This window comes from Trachypithecus francoisi, unplaced genomic scaffold, assembly GCF_009764315.1.
Source record: "Trachypithecus francoisi isolate TF-2019V2 unplaced genomic scaffold, Tfra_2.0 Lachesis_group7, whole genome shotgun sequence".
Taxonomy (NCBI): domain Eukaryota; kingdom Metazoa; phylum Chordata; class Mammalia; order Primates; family Cercopithecidae; genus Trachypithecus; species Trachypithecus francoisi.
This window is the reverse complement of record NW_022681472.1, coordinates 80,037,414-80,053,761: the sequence shown is the minus strand read 5'-3', so window position 1 is coordinate 80,053,761 and position 16,348 is coordinate 80,037,414. Positions and strand designations below refer to the sequence as shown.

Here is a 16,348-nt window from a genome sequence, read left to right as displayed (position 1 = left end):
AACAGATATGCCTTATTTTTCTTCCAGCTTGCCTCTGCCCTCGATCTGCCCCTTCTTCGTATTAATCAGGCAAATAGCCCCGATCTGCTCAGCGTGTCGCAGTACTATTCTGGAGAGTTGGTATCCTATGTGAGAAAAGTAAGAAATGCATCAGGGTGATATTTACTCTTACCAGATAACTGCTGTTTTCAATACAAAAAGTACGCTTAGGCCCCCAAAAAGTATATCCATGTCTCTTTCCCTTTTAAAAATCTGATTCCAGAAATTTGCAACACCTAAAAATAAACTTATTGCTACTGTGGGTGTACAGATGTTTTTACTTGCCAGGAACTTTTATTTCTGTGTTTTAAATGTTGATGGTATTCACATCTATTTTATAGATGTAGAAACAGAGATTATAATAGTTTCTTCAAAATCACAGAGCCATATCTGGTAAAAGAGTCAGATCGAGATCCAGCATCTCCCGATCAGAGCCCAATTCAGGTTTTCATGGGAATTTTGATTCTTGTTTTAATAACTTCTGATGGAGTATGAAGCCAGATAGGCCTAAATTCAAAGTTTACTGGTGTCACTTACTGGCCGAGTCCTCTATAGGGATGTTACTTAACATTTTTGAACCTCAATCTTTTTAAAATCTGTAAAGTGGGAATGATACGGTTTTTTGCAGCATTTTTAGAAGGATTAGCTTTATATTCTGTAAGCAATTAATATTTAAAGGAATGGAGCCCTGTGCCTGCCAGCAGTTATTGAAACAGCTCTTTTACCTTTTTCAGCATCCCCCTATATAGACAAATTGCTGTCGTTTACCGCCATCCTAATATTTGTCAGCCAAGAAAAGTAAAATGGGTGTTCATTGTGTTTCCTCCTGTCCTTGTCACTGAAGGTTTTGCAGATCATCCCAGAAAGCATGTTTACATCTCTTCTAAAGATCATAAAGCTTCAGACTCACGACATTATTGAAGTGCCTACCCGCCTGGACAAAGACAAGCTGAGGGACTATGCTCAGCTGGGCCCACGATACGAGGTACCGTGTCCCTCTGACTTCTGCCTTTTCCTATTGAAAACTAAGTCATGCAGAGACAAGCTGAGGGACTATGCTCAGCTGGGCCCACGATACGAGGTACCGTGTCCCTCTGACTTCTGCCTTTTCCTATTGAAAACTAAGTCATGCAGAGACAAGCTGAGGGACTATGCTCAGCTGGGCCCACGATACGAGGTACCGTGTCCCTCTGACTTCTGCCTTTTCCTATTGAAAACTAAGTCATGCAGAGACAAGCTGAGGGACTATGCTCAGCTGGGCCCCCGATACGAGGTACCGTGTCCCTCTGACTTCTGCCTTTTCCTATTGAAAACTAAGTCATGCAGAGACAAGCTGAGGGACTATGCTCAGCTGGGTCCACGATACGAGGTACCGTGTCCCTCTGACTTCTGCCTTTTCCTATTGAAAACTAAGTCATGCAGAAACAAGCTGAGGGACTATGCTCAGCTGGGCCCACGATACGAGGTACCGTGTCCCTCTGACTTCTGCCTTTTCCTATTGAAAACTAAGTCATGCAGAAACAAGCTGAGGGACTATGCTCAGCTGGGCCCACGATACGAGGTACCGTGTCCCTCTGACTTCTGCCTTTTCCTATCGAAAACTAAGTCATGCAGAGACAAGCTGAGGGACTATGCTCAGCTGGGTCCACGATACGAGGTACCGTGTCCCTCTGACTTCTGCCTTTTCCTATTGAAAACTAAGTCATGCAGAGACAAGCTGAGGGACTATGCTCAGCTGGGCCCACGATACGAGGTACCGTGTCCCTCTGACTTCTGCCTTTTCCTATTGAAAACTAAGTCATGCAGAGACAAGCTGAGGGACTATGCTCAGCTGGGCCCACGATACGAGGTACCGTGTCCCTCTGACTTCTGCCTTTTCCTATTGAAAACTAAGTCATGCAGAGACAAGCTGAGGGACTATGCTCAGCTGGGTCCACGATACGAGGTACCGTGTCCCTCTGACTTCTGCCTTTTCCTATTGAAAACTAAGTCATGCAGAGACAAGCTGAGGGACTATGCTCAGCTGGGTCCACGATACGAGGTACCGTGTCCCTCTGACTTCTGCCTTTTCCTATTGAAAACTAAGTCATGCAGAGACAAGCTGAGGGACTATGCTCAGCTGGGCCCACGATACGAGGTACCGTGTCCCTCTGACTTCTGCCTTTTCCTATTGAAAACTAAGTCATGCAGAGACAAGCTGAGGGACTATGCTCAGCTGGGCCCACGATACGAGGTACCGTGTCCCTCTGACTTCTGCCTTTTCCTATTGAAAACTAAGTCATGCAGAGACAAGCTGAGGGACTATGCTCAGCTGGGTCCACGATACGAGGTACCGTGTCCCTCTGACTTCTGCCTTTTCCTATTGAAAACTAAGTCATGCAGAGACAAGCTGAGGGACTATGCTCAGCTGGGCCCCCGATACGAGGTACCGTGTCCCTCTGACTTCTGCCTTTTCCTATTGAAAACTAAGTCATGCAGAAACAAGCTGCGGGACTATGCTCAGCTGGGCCCACGATACGAGGTACCGTGTCCCTCTGACTTCTGCCTTTTCCTATTGAAAACTAAGTCATGCAGAGACAAGCTGAGGGACTATGCTCAGCTGGGTCCACGATACGAGGTACCGTGTCCCTCTGACTTCTGCCTTTTCCTATTGAAAACTAAGTCATGCAGAGACAAGCTGAGGGACTATGCTCAGCTGGGTCCACGATACGAGGTACCGTGTCCCTCTGACTTCTGCCTTTTCCTATTGAAAACTAAGTCATGCAGAGACAAGCTGAGGGACTATGCTCAGCTGGGTCCACGATACGAGGTACCGTGTCCCTCTGACTTCTGCCTTTTCCTATTGAAAACTAAGTCATGCAGAGACAAGCTGAGGGACTATGCTCAGCTGGGCCCACGATACGAGGTACCGTGTCCCTCTGACTTCTGCCTTTTCCTATCGAAAACTAAGTCATGCAGAGACAAGCTGAGGGACTATGCTCAGCTGGGCCCACGATACGAGGTACCGTGTCCCTCTGACTTCTGCCTTTTCCTATTGAAAACTAAGTCATGCAGAGACAAGCTGAGGGACTATGCTCAGCTGGGCCCACGATACGAGGTACCGTGTCCCTCTGACTTCTGCCTTTTCCTATTGAAAACTAAGTCATGCAGAGACAAGCTGAGGGACTATGCTCAGCTGGGCCCACGATACGAGGTACCGTGTCCCTCTGACTTCTGCCTTTTCCTATTGAAAACTAAGTCATGAAACATCACAGGCCTGTGTCGCCTGCCGTATTCTGGGGACCACCAGACCAATTCTGACTTGTTTTCTCACATTTGCAATGGTAAACATGTTTTATGATTTTAGTACAATCACACCTTTTATTCTTGACATTTTCCTGGTGTCCTTTTAGGGCCTTGTTCGCCTCAGTATTCTCAGGGGAAATGGAGCTTAGCTGGCCACTTTTTTCTAGAACAGTCTTGCTAAAGCAGCCCTTGTTCTCTTTGAAATAGATTACCTGACTTTTCATATCATGTTCCTGCTTTTTGAGCAGCTCAAAATAATCTATATTCCATTAACCATTTACTATAGGTGGATTTTAAGCTCACTCAGTAATAGTTCAGCAGCCTCAGAGGTTCTTCTCCCCAAACACCTCTGATTTTTTTCTCCCTGAACTTAGAATTTAAAGACATCAAAAGTAAAATCAAGTGAAGATGGAAAATATGATATACAGTGTCAATTTCCCATTCTGACACAAGTCCAAGAAATATGTCAGGGACTTAGATTATCAAGCTTGATATTTCCACATTTATTCTGATTCAGCGAGATAGCTAGCACCCGTCTACCTTGTCAATGTCTGCTGGTGTTGCTTGCAAATAATCGGGAGGCTAGGGAAGGAGAGGTTACCTTCTCAGTCTCATAGTCTTTTCTAGCCAGAAGGGCCCATCTAGATCGTTGAGTTCTGTCCCAAATTTTAGACATGAGAAAATGAAGCCTAAAGGAGAAATGCTTTGTCAAACGTGAAAGAATGAACTGATGTCTTCTGACTCGGTTACCCAATATGTCTAACAGTGGGCTTTCAGTTATACCATAGAGCCTCATTTCTGTCCAGAACATGTGGACCCAGGTGTCCTAAAGCTGCAAGTTCATTTCCTGTTATCTTTGCTCATTCCAGGACTATTAGCCAATGATTCTGATTTCCCAGAAATGATGGGTCTTTTATCTGAAGTATTTTTCATACCTCTTTTTCTTTGTTATAGGTTGCCAAGCTTACTCATGCTATTTCCATTTTTACTGAAGGCATCTTAATGATGAAAACGACTTTGGTTGGCATCATCAAGGTAACAGTTTTGTTGGTCTGTGTGGCCTGGTACCATGACTCTTAGCTGTTTGGATTTTTATGGTAACTATCATGTGTGCAAAAGGGAGTGACATCATCTTGCTGTTTCACATTCCAGTTTCGGTCTTCATTTTACTCATTTATTTTATTTTAGTTTAGTTTTTTGAGACAGCTTCTCTCTCTCTGTTGCCCAGGCTAGAACGCAGTGGTGCAGTCTCAGCTCACTGCAACCTCCCCCTCCCAGGTTTAAGTGATTCTCATGCCTCAACCTCCCACGTAGTTGGTACTACAGGTGCACAACACCACGCCCAGCTAATTTTTGTATTTTTAGTAGAGACAAGTTTCACCTTCTTGGCCAGGCTGGTCTCAAACTCCTGACCTCAAGTGATCCATCTGTCTTGGCCTTTCAAAGTGCTGGGATTATAGGCGTGAGCCACGGTGCCCGACCCGTTTTACTCACTTATTAATGGAGGAAGAGAAAGCATTGTAATCTATTTCTCTTAATACCTGAAGGTAGTGGGAATTTCTTTATCTTGTAGTTCTGCAGAAAATATGTGGTACTAGTACTGTTTTACCAAAGAGTTGTTTAAATCTAAGAAAAATATATTTGATTGAATTTTGGGAATAGCAAACAAAAATTCAATTTCCTTAGGCAAAATTGCTTTCTTCTCTCTCTCTCTTTTCCTTCCTTCATCTTTAGTCTTTTTATTTCACACCCCAGGTACAGAGAGCTAAGATAATCATATCCCTCTTTTAACAGACCACTGTCATCACTGGGGCATGCACGCTCCTCTTGTCTTTTGTTTGTTTGGTTTTTTCTTCTCCTGGATCCCTGCTTCCATTTCCGTTACCTGTAGCACCAACTGTGTGTGTTTGGTAAATGTTCCTAAATATGCAGGTATTCTTGTTTTTAGCATATGGCATTATTTGATGTGTGCATGTACTTTTGATTTATCTCAACCATATTATGCTCTAAGTCTCATTCTTTTTCCAACTTCTGTTACTGGTTGTTGCTTTTGCAATTTATTTATATTGCTATAGGTCAGATAGTAGGTTACTTTTTACTGCTGCATAGAATTCCACATTTTTCTTAACCATCCAGCTTGGGACAGACACCTATACCCCCCATTATCACAACCAATGTCATGATGAACGTCTCTGAGCATATCCCCACTCCAGACCTATGCAAGAATTCCTCTGAAATCTGCATTCTTTTCAAGTGGCTGCAGACCTATCCATAGTACGAATGCATCGTGGTGTATTTACCATTTCACTACTAATGGATGTTGAGATACAAGTGTTCCTTGACTTACAATGGTGTTACATCCCAATAAACTGATCACAAGTTGAAAATATCAGAAGACCATTGGGACTTAACAGCTTACATCTTTGCCAATACTTGATATTATCCACTTTCTAATTTTGCTCTCCCAAGAGGTATAAAGTAGTATCTCATTGCTTTTTTAATTTGGAATGCTGTGGTAAGTAGTGATGAGCCCATTCATATAGTTTATGGTGCTTTTCTTTATTTTTCTATATATCTGACATCAGTAGAATCTGAACATTCCTAATTGCCATATTAATATTTGCATTATTAAAATAAAAGAAAATAGAGGAAATGAACCTAAATGGAACTTTGGTATGTGTTTTCTGGAAGTATGCTAAAAGAAATACCATTGTAGTTCCTAGAATATTAACAGAATTTGCTAAACATGGTTTAGTCCTGATCTCAGGTGAATTTAGTTGATGTGCAGAGAATGTACATGCATTTTACTCACTTCTTACACACAGGATGATGAATCCTAGGACTGCAAAGTGACCACTATAAGAAGGATGTAATAAAACCTAATACAGGTAATTAACAATAATTATCAAAAGAAAGACTGCTTGGTAAAATATTATTCTTTTCCCACAATCTTTCATATAATAACAGCCGAAGGAATATCCTGCTGACCAACTCCATTCAACCCAGTAGGCTCTGTCTGCTAGTCTACCAATAGCAACTAAGAGCTTTTAAAAGTAATCCTGTGGCCCTCACTGATCTTTAACCTTAGAGTGTTGAGGTTGTATTTCAAACACTTATAAAAAGTGTAGGTTCAATTTGGTTGATATGATTTAGAACATGTGAGATACACACAGATATGTAAGCATTCATTGTTAGAGGCAGCAAAAAAAAAAAAAAAAAAGAAAAATATACATGGTCTCGAACTTACGATGATTCAGCTTCATGATGATACCCATGCTGGTTTTGACTTTCAGCATACTATTCAATAAATTACATGAGATATTCAAGACTTTATTATAAAAGAGGCTTTGTGTTGGATGATGTTGCCCAACTGTAGGCTAATGTAAGTGTCTGAGCACATTTGAGGTAGGAGAAGCTAAGCTATGATGCTTGGGGGATTAGGTATATTCAGTGCATCTTTGACTTCTGATATTTTCAACTTATAACGAGTTTATTGGAATGTAACTCCATCTTAAGTCAAGGAGCATCTGTAATCTAAACATCCATCAGTAGGGGAATGGTTAAATATTCCATGGTGCATTCGTACTGTGGATTGGTCTAGAGCGATTCAAAAAGAATTTACTACTAGAAAATCTCCAAGATGGAAAATGAAAAAAGCAAGTTGCAGAAAAACATGTATGTATGTATATGTATATGTGTGTATGTGTATATATTTATAGTGTGTGTGATATACATGCATACGTCTGTGTATATATGTATAATTGTGTGATATACATGCATGTCTCTGTACATATATATGATCCCATTTAGATTTTTGAAATTAAATATATGTTTAAGGATGGATATTTATGTGTATAAATGAATAGAGAAAGCTCTGGATGATCCATATGAAAACAGTTAACTTCAAGGGAAGGGAATTATATCTTTATAATTCATCTTTTTATTGTATAATAAAGCACGGATGCTGAAAACTAAGGAAAGAATAGCCTGTTGGGTTATTACAAGGTAAACACCAGTCATTCTGACTACCACTTAAGTTAAGAAATAGGATTTAGTCAGCCACACTCCTGAAAGCCCCCTCATGCACCCTGACCTAATCTCAGGCCTCCTGTATATACTTTTATTATCCAGTGAAACTATATGTCATTAATTTCCAGACTATAGCTTAGACTTGCCCATTTGAAAAAATACATTATATTTCTTTTTTTTTTTTTTTTTTTTTTTTTAGACGGAGTTTCACTCTTGTTGCCCAGACTGGAGTGCAATAGTGCAGTCTCAGCTCACCACAACCTCCACCTCCCGAGTTCAAGCAATTCTCCTGCCTCAGCCTCCCAGCTAGCTGGGATTACAGGCATGTGCCACCATGCCAGGCTAATTTTGTATTTTTAAGAGAGACAAGGTTTCTCTATGTTGGACAGGCTGATCTCGAACTCCTGACCTCAGGTGATCCGTCTGCCTCAGCCTCCCAAAGTGCTGGGATTGCAGGCGTGAGCCACCGCACCTGGCCCTCCTTTCCTCTCTTTCCCTATAGTTCATCTGTTGAAGAACATAGGCCTTTCACCTTCAGTTGCTCCACAGTCCGAATTTCCCTGATTGAATGATCTTGATGTAGTTTAACGTGTTTCTCTGGCTTTTGTGTTTTTGCAACTCCCATTGCAGCTGTCTTATTTGAAATTTAAATATAATCAAAACCAAATGGAACCCATTAATTGTCTTTATGACTTTTTAACATAATGATTCTTTACAAATTAAAAGTAAAAGAAACAAGTCTCAGAGAATTCAAGGGAGTCTGTAAAAACCATTTGATGTTTTATGAATCTGATAAGAGACTTTTTTAAGGAATAACAAGCTTTTTCATTATAGATGAAATAATTAGCAAAATAAGCTTGTAGAGTTAGATAGCAGATTTGCTATCCTATTTTATCGACATAATTCCAAGAATGCTGAAAGAAAAGATAATTATTCAATTTACAGAGTGACCCAACCTCAAATCTGAGTTTGTTTGTATGGATATAAGGTGCCCAGAAATAAAATCTAAAGGAAGAACATGCATCTGTAAATTCAGTCATAGGTCCTTCATCCCGCCCCTCCAAAAAGGCACTTTTTACTGTTAATGCATTAATTAGAATGTGAGGCCATTTAAAACTTTGCTTATTCACCATCTTTGAAATGTCATGTTGTAAAATTATCATCATGAACTTTGCTGAAATAAACAGTCCTAAAAAGGTGACAGGTTTAATAATTCCATCCAAGCTGTGCAAGATCACAGGAGCAGGAAAGGAAAAAAATTCACATCATTTAGTGAGGAGGTAGGAAAATGCTCCACAGCAGATTCTGGAGGCCATCTTTCCTCTGGATTTCGTCAGGACTGAATTTTTCTTAACTATCATTTAATACTTTGATTGGCACTTAGGTGGATCCAAAGCAGTTGCTGGAAGATGGAATAAGGAAAGAGCTTGTGAAGCGCGTTGCCTTTGCCCTGCATAGGGGACTGATATTCAACCCTCGAGCCAAGGTACCCAGTGACCAGAATGGGCCTGTCCTCTTCTCTGCCCAGCTTGCAGCATGGACTAGAATGCCATTTTTAACCTATGTGAACAAGACTTTACCTCCTAGCTAATGTATATCAAATATGTGGTTTTCAACACAAACAGCTGATGTGCTTTTTTATCTTATAATCCATTCATGTTATAAATTTATAGTATAAATATGAAATTTAGATTTTATGTTTAAAAGTTCATATTTTTAAAACCAGTGCTGCTTTCTTCCACCTATTGATCCCCATTTCAGAGTTAAACTGATGTTTATGATTCAGAATTACTTCTTATAGTTAAAGGAATTTGCTAACCCTAAAGCAGATAGGAACTATAAAGGTTGTAATGTTTTATTTTGCTAGGGAATTTATTTATCTGCTAGGGAATATGGTCATTTTTCTCAGGAGAAAATAAATAGGCCTGAAATTTCTATTTAGGGTATTTATTATCATAGTAAATTCAATTTAAAATGTTTTAAGTATTCTGAGACTAGATAGATGTATTAAATGACAGAGAAATCATAGTCATTGTTTTTTTGTTTCTTTATATGAGGCTTCCTTCCCAATTGAATGAAATAATTTCTTTGCTGAATGTCTGACATCAGTTGTCAGTCATCCTAGATGAAGTAGGAAATAAGTATTTCCAAATCTTAAAGTGTGTCTTAGACTATGACTCTGATCTCTTAGCTGCTGTACTATTTATTTATTTATTTATTTATTTATTTATTTATTGGGACAAAGTCTTGCTCTGTATTTATTTATTTATTGAGACAAAGTCTTGCTGTGTCTCCCAGGCTGGAGTGCATTGGCACAATCTCGATTCACAGCAACTTCCGCCTCCTGGGTTCAAGCGATTCTCGTGCCTCAGCATCCTGAGTAGCTGGGATTATAGGTGCCTGCCATCATACCTGGCTAATTTTTGTATTTTTGACGGGGTTTCACCACGTTGGCCAGGCTGGTCTTGAACTCCTGACCTCAAGTGATCCACCCATCTCAGCCTCCCAAAGTGCAGAGATTACAGGCATGAGCCCAGCCTATTCTTTATTTTTTTAAGATTAAGTCGAGACCATCCCGGCTAACACGGTGAAACCCCGTCTCTACTAAAAATACAAAAACTAGCCGGGCGAGGTGGCCGGCGCCTGTAGTCCCAGCTACTCGGGAGGCTGAGGCAGGAGAATGGCATAAACCCGGGAGGCGGAGCTTGCAGTGAGCTGAGATCTGGCCACTGCACTCCAGTCCGGGCGACAGAGGGAGACTCTGCCTCAAAAAAAAAAAAGTCTCACTCTGTCACCCAGGCTGGAGTGCAGTGGCGCAGTCTCAGCTCACTGCAGCCTCCGCCTCCCAGGTTCAAGCAATTCCCCTGCCTCCGCCTCCCAAGTAGCTGGGATTACAGGTGCACACCACACCTGGCTAATTTATATATCTTTTTAGTAGAGTAGGGGTTTCGCCACGTTGGCCAGGCTGGTCTTGAACTCCTGACCTCAAGTGATCTCCCTGCCTCAGCCTCCCAAAGTGCTGGGGTTACAGGCGGGAGCCACCACACCTGGCCTGCTATGCTATTTAAGGTCTAATTAGATATTAGAATTAATAGTTGACAATCTACTCCAGTGTAAGAGCCTTATGTTTCCCCTTTTCCACAGCCAAGTGAACTGATGCCCAAGCTGAAAGAGTTGGGAGCAACCATGGATGGATTCCATCGTTCTTTTGAATACATACAGGACTATGTCAACATTTATGGTCTGAAGATTTGGCAGGAAGAGGTATCTCGTATTATAAATTACAATGTGGAGCAAGAGTGTAATAACTTCCTAAGAACGAAGGTATTGAATAAATTTTAAAATTCTTGACGATATTTGTTATTTCTCATGTTTAGAGTACACATCCCAAACCTCGGAAATGTCAACAAGGAGGTTTATTTATTTACTAAAACTCTGTAAACACTAGATAGTCAGTCTCAGTACCTTCAGAGTACGTTCAGGAGCCAGGAGGGTTGCAGAAAAGTGGACATGGCACGTGACCTCTGGGAGCTCACTCTCCTAAGAAGGCAGACATCATTAAATGGCTACAGAATGAAGCTGTTTGTTGTTAATTGTTATAACCCAAGTGATTGACAGTTCAAAAGACTTTTAGGACTCCTTTGTTTGGGTTCAGCAGGGTGCATACCGAGGAGTGGAATTACTGGGACCTATAATGGATAGTTCTATGCTTAACTTATTGAGGAACTACCAAACTGTGTTCCACAATAACGGCACCATTTTACATGCCCAACAGCAGTGTACGAGGGTTCCAGTTTCTCCATGTCCTAACCAACGCCTGTTATTTTCAGTCTTTAAGATTACAGTCACTCTAGTGCACATGAAGGTATCTCATCATGGTTTTGATTTGCATTTCTCTAATGGCCAATGATGTTGAACAGCTTATTGGCCATTTGTATGTCTTCTTTGGAAAAATATGTATAAAAGTCCTTTGCCCATTTCTTTAATTGGGTAAAAAAAGAATACTAAATGCGTAAGTGCCAAAACTGAGAAGTTGATTTTAGTAAGTAGTTAACAAGGAGCAACTCTGCAAGTTTTTATGTGGGAACTGACATGATTTAGGTGACATTTTCAAAAGTTTAAGTCTATTCCAGCCTTATGACATTTTGGATTTTTATATTACATGGATGCATGTCAACTCGTAAGACAGAAAGCCGGAAGTTCCCATGCCTCATCTTAGTTCTTGCTGCTTCTTTGTCACTTCACCTTTTCACAGATGTTTCTTTGTTTTTTATAAATGTTATATGTGGTATTTCTGGGGGACTATTATTAATGCAGTTTTAGAAGTTTCCTCTTCAAAACCAAGGAAAAGGCCAGGTACAGTAGCTCATGCCTATAGTCCCAGCTACTTGGAGGCTCAGGCTGGAGGACTGCTTGAGCCCAGGAGGTTGAGACTGCAACAAGCTGTGATTACACCATGGCACTCCAGCCTGGGCAGCAGAGCAAGATCCTGTCTCTAAAATAAAAAACCAATCCAGGCACAGTGGCTCACACCTGTAATCCCAGTGCTTTGAAAGGCCGAGGCAGGTGGATCACCTGAAGTCAAGAGTTTGAGACCAGCCCGTCTCTACTAAAAACACAAAAATTAGCCAGATCTGGTGGCACATGCCTATAATCCCAGCACTTTGGGAGGCCGAGGTGGGAGGATCACTTGAGATCAGGAGTTTGAGACTAGCCTAGCCAATATGGTGAAACCCCATGTCTACCAAAAATACAAAAATTAGCCGGGCATGGTGGCATGCACCGGTAATCCCAGCTACTCAGGAGGCTGAGGCAAAAGAATTGCTTGCACCCAGGAGGTGGAGGTTGCAGTGAGCCGAGATCACGCCACTGCATTCCAGCCTGGGGGACAGAGTAAGACTCAATCTTAAAAAAAACACCAAAGAACCTTTATTGTCTCTCTTTATGCAATATTATATTTGTAAAATTATGTGGAAAAGAGATAAGTAGATTATCTTATCAAAGGTGTACTAAATATTGATGGGTTTGTTTTCTAGATTCAAGATTGGCAAAGCATGTACCAGTCCACTCATATTCCAATACCCAAGTTTACCCCTGTGGATGAGTCTGTAACGTTTATTGGTCGACTCTGCAGAGAAATCCTGCGGATCACAGACCCAAAGTAAGTGTATGTGAACTCTACAGAGCCCTGAATACCGTAGGCAGTCTCATCTGCATCTGTGTCCCTGTGGCACAGCCCCTATTCTAATCACGGGGGTCCACTTGTCAAGTCATATTCTGACCCTTTAGAACAAGGGTCCGTAACACCTGCGCTGCGGACTGGTACCGATCTGTGGCTTGTGAGAAACCAGACCACACAGCAAGAGGTTAGTGATGGGTAAGCAAGCATTACCACCTGAGCTCCCCTTCCTGTCAGATCAGTGGCAGCATTAGATTCTCATAGGAGCGTGAACTTTGCATGTGAGGGATCTAGGTTGTGCGCTCCTTAGAAGAATCTAATCTCTTCCCCCGCCCCCCTGTCTCCACAGAATGATTCTTAGGTCAACACCCAAGCACTTGTGATAGTAACAACTGTTTATTGAGCACTTACCTATGAGCTCTTCTAAGCACATTATACACATCCAGTCATTAAGCCATTTACAGCAATCTTATGAGATAGGCATTATTCTTATTCCCATTTTAAAGATGAAGTAACTGAAGCACAGAAAAGCTTAGTCATTTGCCCAGCATCACACAGTTAATAAATGGCAGACCCAGAATACATTCCAGGCCCTCTGACTCCAGAGCCCAGCTCCTAGGCACTCTACTGTGAAGGGCAGACTGCATAGCTTTGTATACAGCCAATCACTTCTGAGTCTAAAAAGAATCATTTGGAGAGGACCAGAAGATGGCGTCTACAAGTTTAAGGAACTGAGAGGAAAAAGCAAATTGCTTTGTCGTCATAGTCTCAAATGTTAGGTAGCGTGTGGAGATTCTAAGTTCCTTTTTTACCAAATGGAAATGATACAAGGCCTTGTTTTGTCTCCAGACTGGAAATTTAAATGAAGGCTGCCTAGAGAGACAAGTGGGCTCTAAAGTCTTCCAGCCTGACAGCTGAACCTAACCTTGTCTTCTCAGCATGATTCCAAGGCAGCAGCCTAACTCAATGGAAATAAATGACTGAAACCAATGATATGGCACAGGGCAGGAAAAGGGGGTCAGACCAAATTTCACCTTCCTGCTCCATTGGGTGGTCACTGGGAAGATGCCTTGGGTGCCTGAATACAGAGTTAGAAAACACAGATCATGTAACTCCTGTTCTTCATATTTGGTGCCGCATGTCCTGTTGAGTTCTAACATCTCTTTAAGGATGAATTCTGAGCCGTTCTGGGGTTTTTGCGTTATTTTCATTTTAGAATGACATGTCACATAGACCAGCTGAACACTTGGTATGATATGAAAACTCATCAGGAAGTGACCAGCAGCCGCCTCTTCTCTGAAATCCAGACCACCTTGGGGACCTTTGGTCTAAATGGCTTAGACAGGCTTCTGTGCTTTATGATTGTAAAAGAGTTACAGGTGAGCCTTTTGACTTTCATGCCTGTTTTCTGCCACCCTGGGGGAGAGGCAAGAACATATCTTACTGGACAGTTTGAACTCACTTAACCTTTCTTCCATGATTTCTTACACTGACTTTAGGCATATGATATCTACTGGGTAGATAAGAGCTGAAGATAAACTAGAATTTATTTGGCCAGCATAGTACTTTTAGGATTAGACTGTTTTTGTGAGTTTCAACTTAGGAAGATAAGACTTTTTAATCCTTGAAACCAGTGACTTTTCCTAGCAAGGGGTATTTCTAATAGGAACCTGAAGTTGCTTCTTTTTGCAGTCATCCTATTTAGAGGTTTTGTGTGACTTAGGCCCAGTCTCTGTTCTGCATAGCATTTTAGGTAACTGGAGTATTTGCTTGTTTAATTCATTATGTTTGGTTCTTTGACCATGCCTTCTTGTTTTTAGAATTTCCTCAGTATGTTTCAGAAAATTATCCTGAGAGACAGAACTGTTCAGGACACTTTAAAAAACCTCATGAATGCTGTCAGTCCCCTAAAAAGTATTGTAGGTGAGTGTCCTGAAACTAGCCTGAGGTGGGGATGACACAGTAGCCTTTACGAATGTACTAAAGAGAAAATTGTGTTTTAACTTTTCAGTGAATTCAAATAAAATTTATTTTTCCGCCATTGCCAAAACACAGAAGATTTGGACTGCGTATCTCGAGGCTATAATGAAGGTATGTTGTAGGAGAGAGGGTGACAGCCAATACTTACATTTTTTAATTTTTCTTTTTCTTGTAACTTTGTTGCCCAAAGAAAGCTACTCTTCTTTCTTTTGTCATTAAATCAAAAATATTTTAATACTTCAGTTTATCATTTTAAAATTCATTCTGCTTATCTCCCTTTCTGGATCTGTTCTTGACTAGGCTTTTTAGGAGCCTAGCGTTTCCCTTTTGTTCAAGAAAACTGGCTCTTTGTAAAATGCCTTTTGGGTAGAGGTGCTTTTATATATGAAAATGGAACTTTCCCTTGCACAGTAATACTCCCTTCTTACATAACAAAGTTCATTTATACGCACCTCATCTGCTCCAAGCTGCTGTTAGAACAGAACATTGTCTCTCTCCCCTCTTGTGTCTGCATAGATGTTAGGGAACCAGGTTCTTTGGGGCATAAATTATCCTTGTACTATGCATAAAGCACTCTTACTTTGGAAATGAATAAGAAAGACAAATGAAGAGATTAATTTGCTGGATGGAAGTCTAACTTATTTTAGAATCCGGCTGCCTACTTTCCTGCCTTTACTCAGCAGCGGGAGCGCCCAGGGACCCCTGTGTCTTCTATGAGTCTTCTTTCATCCTCTGATAATCTGAGATCGTCAACGGCCCGTTCTCACACACCCGTTATACCTAGGGCCATTGTCAGTTGCTGTGAGAGACAGAGTAAAATGAAACATGACCGGTCTCCTCAGAAAGCCAGCTCACAATCTAGTAGGAAAGAGTAGACTTCCTGGTGGAAAACTATGATTTGTGGTCAAAAGTATCACATACCTTGAAAAGTCTAGAATTCTAGAATGCTAAGGGAGTTTTGAAAAGTTCCATTCTCTGACTCCCAATTATATAAGTTTCTCATTGAGACAGCACTCATTGATACCTCAGTCAAATTCACAATATATTTCCCATAATTTTGGTGATGAGTAGTAGTAGTAGTTCTTGTTGTTTTTGTTGCTGTTGTTGTTTGGATCACTAAACAGAACGGGTAAGGCAAGGAGCCCGTGGCTCTGCTAGATGTCCTGTCATGATGTGGGTCTGCCTTCCCCTAGCCTCATGATTGTCAGATATTAAGCACTTCCCAGGCCAAGTTTCTAAGTGCTGGAAAACCTTTTAGGAGGATTAAAAAATCACCCGAGTTTGGACAGGTGTGAATCCCAACTCTGTAGGAGACGTTAGGGGGATTACAGGGATTCTTCCAAGAAACTGGAAGTCGTTTTCCCCTTGCCCACCGGAGGATTCTCAGTCCAGTAGCTATTACAGACTCTTATTGGTTATAGTTGCCAGTAATTCGGTAATAGCCACATGACTGTGTCTGAGTCAGTGATCTTTAAATAAAGCCCCCAAGGACAAATTTGTCTTTTGGTCTTGAATTAGGGTGCTTACAGTCACTGAGCCAGTGTTAATGATCTGGAACAACAATGGAAATGTTCTGTGCTGTTCGATGATGACAGCAGCTCCTAGCCCTTTGTAGCTGTTGAGCTCGTGAAATGTGGGTTGTGGGACAGTGAAACACAATTTTTATTTTTATTTCATATTAATTTAAATGTAAATAGCCACACGTGGCTAGTAGCTGCTGTACTCAACAGTGCAATGCTAGAAAAATCTTGGAGAAAGAATGATAAGCTGGATATCTCCAAAGAGGCAAATGAGTAGGTAGAATAAATTTCTCGCCCTTCCCAGGCTCCTTAGCCT

The 16,348-nt window shown here is 41.2% G+C and overlaps 1 protein-coding gene across 3 annotated transcripts in view; it reads left to right on the top strand.

The window, feature by feature from the left end:
- Positions 1-16,348, top strand: part of WASHC5 (WASH complex subunit 5) — a 66,874-nt gene that overhangs the window by 34,226 nt on the left and 16,300 nt on the right. For 2 of the 3 annotated variants that reach the window (XM_033202643.1, XM_033202641.1), the window contains exons 15-23: positions 28-138; positions 884-1,024; positions 4,279-4,359; positions 8,738-8,839; positions 10,498-10,677; positions 12,390-12,514; positions 13,749-13,911; positions 14,353-14,455; positions 14,544-14,623. In XM_033202643.1, coding sequence (XP_033058534.1) covers positions 28-138; positions 884-1,024; positions 4,279-4,359; positions 8,738-8,839; positions 10,498-10,677; positions 12,390-12,514; positions 13,749-13,911; positions 14,353-14,455; positions 14,544-14,623 — 1,086 coding nt within the window. The remainder of the gene's footprint in view (positions 1-27; positions 139-883; positions 1,025-4,278; positions 4,360-8,737; positions 8,840-10,497; positions 10,678-12,389; positions 12,515-13,748; positions 13,912-14,352; positions 14,456-14,543; positions 14,624-16,348) is intronic. The other variant, XM_033202642.1, reaches the window with a different exon arrangement.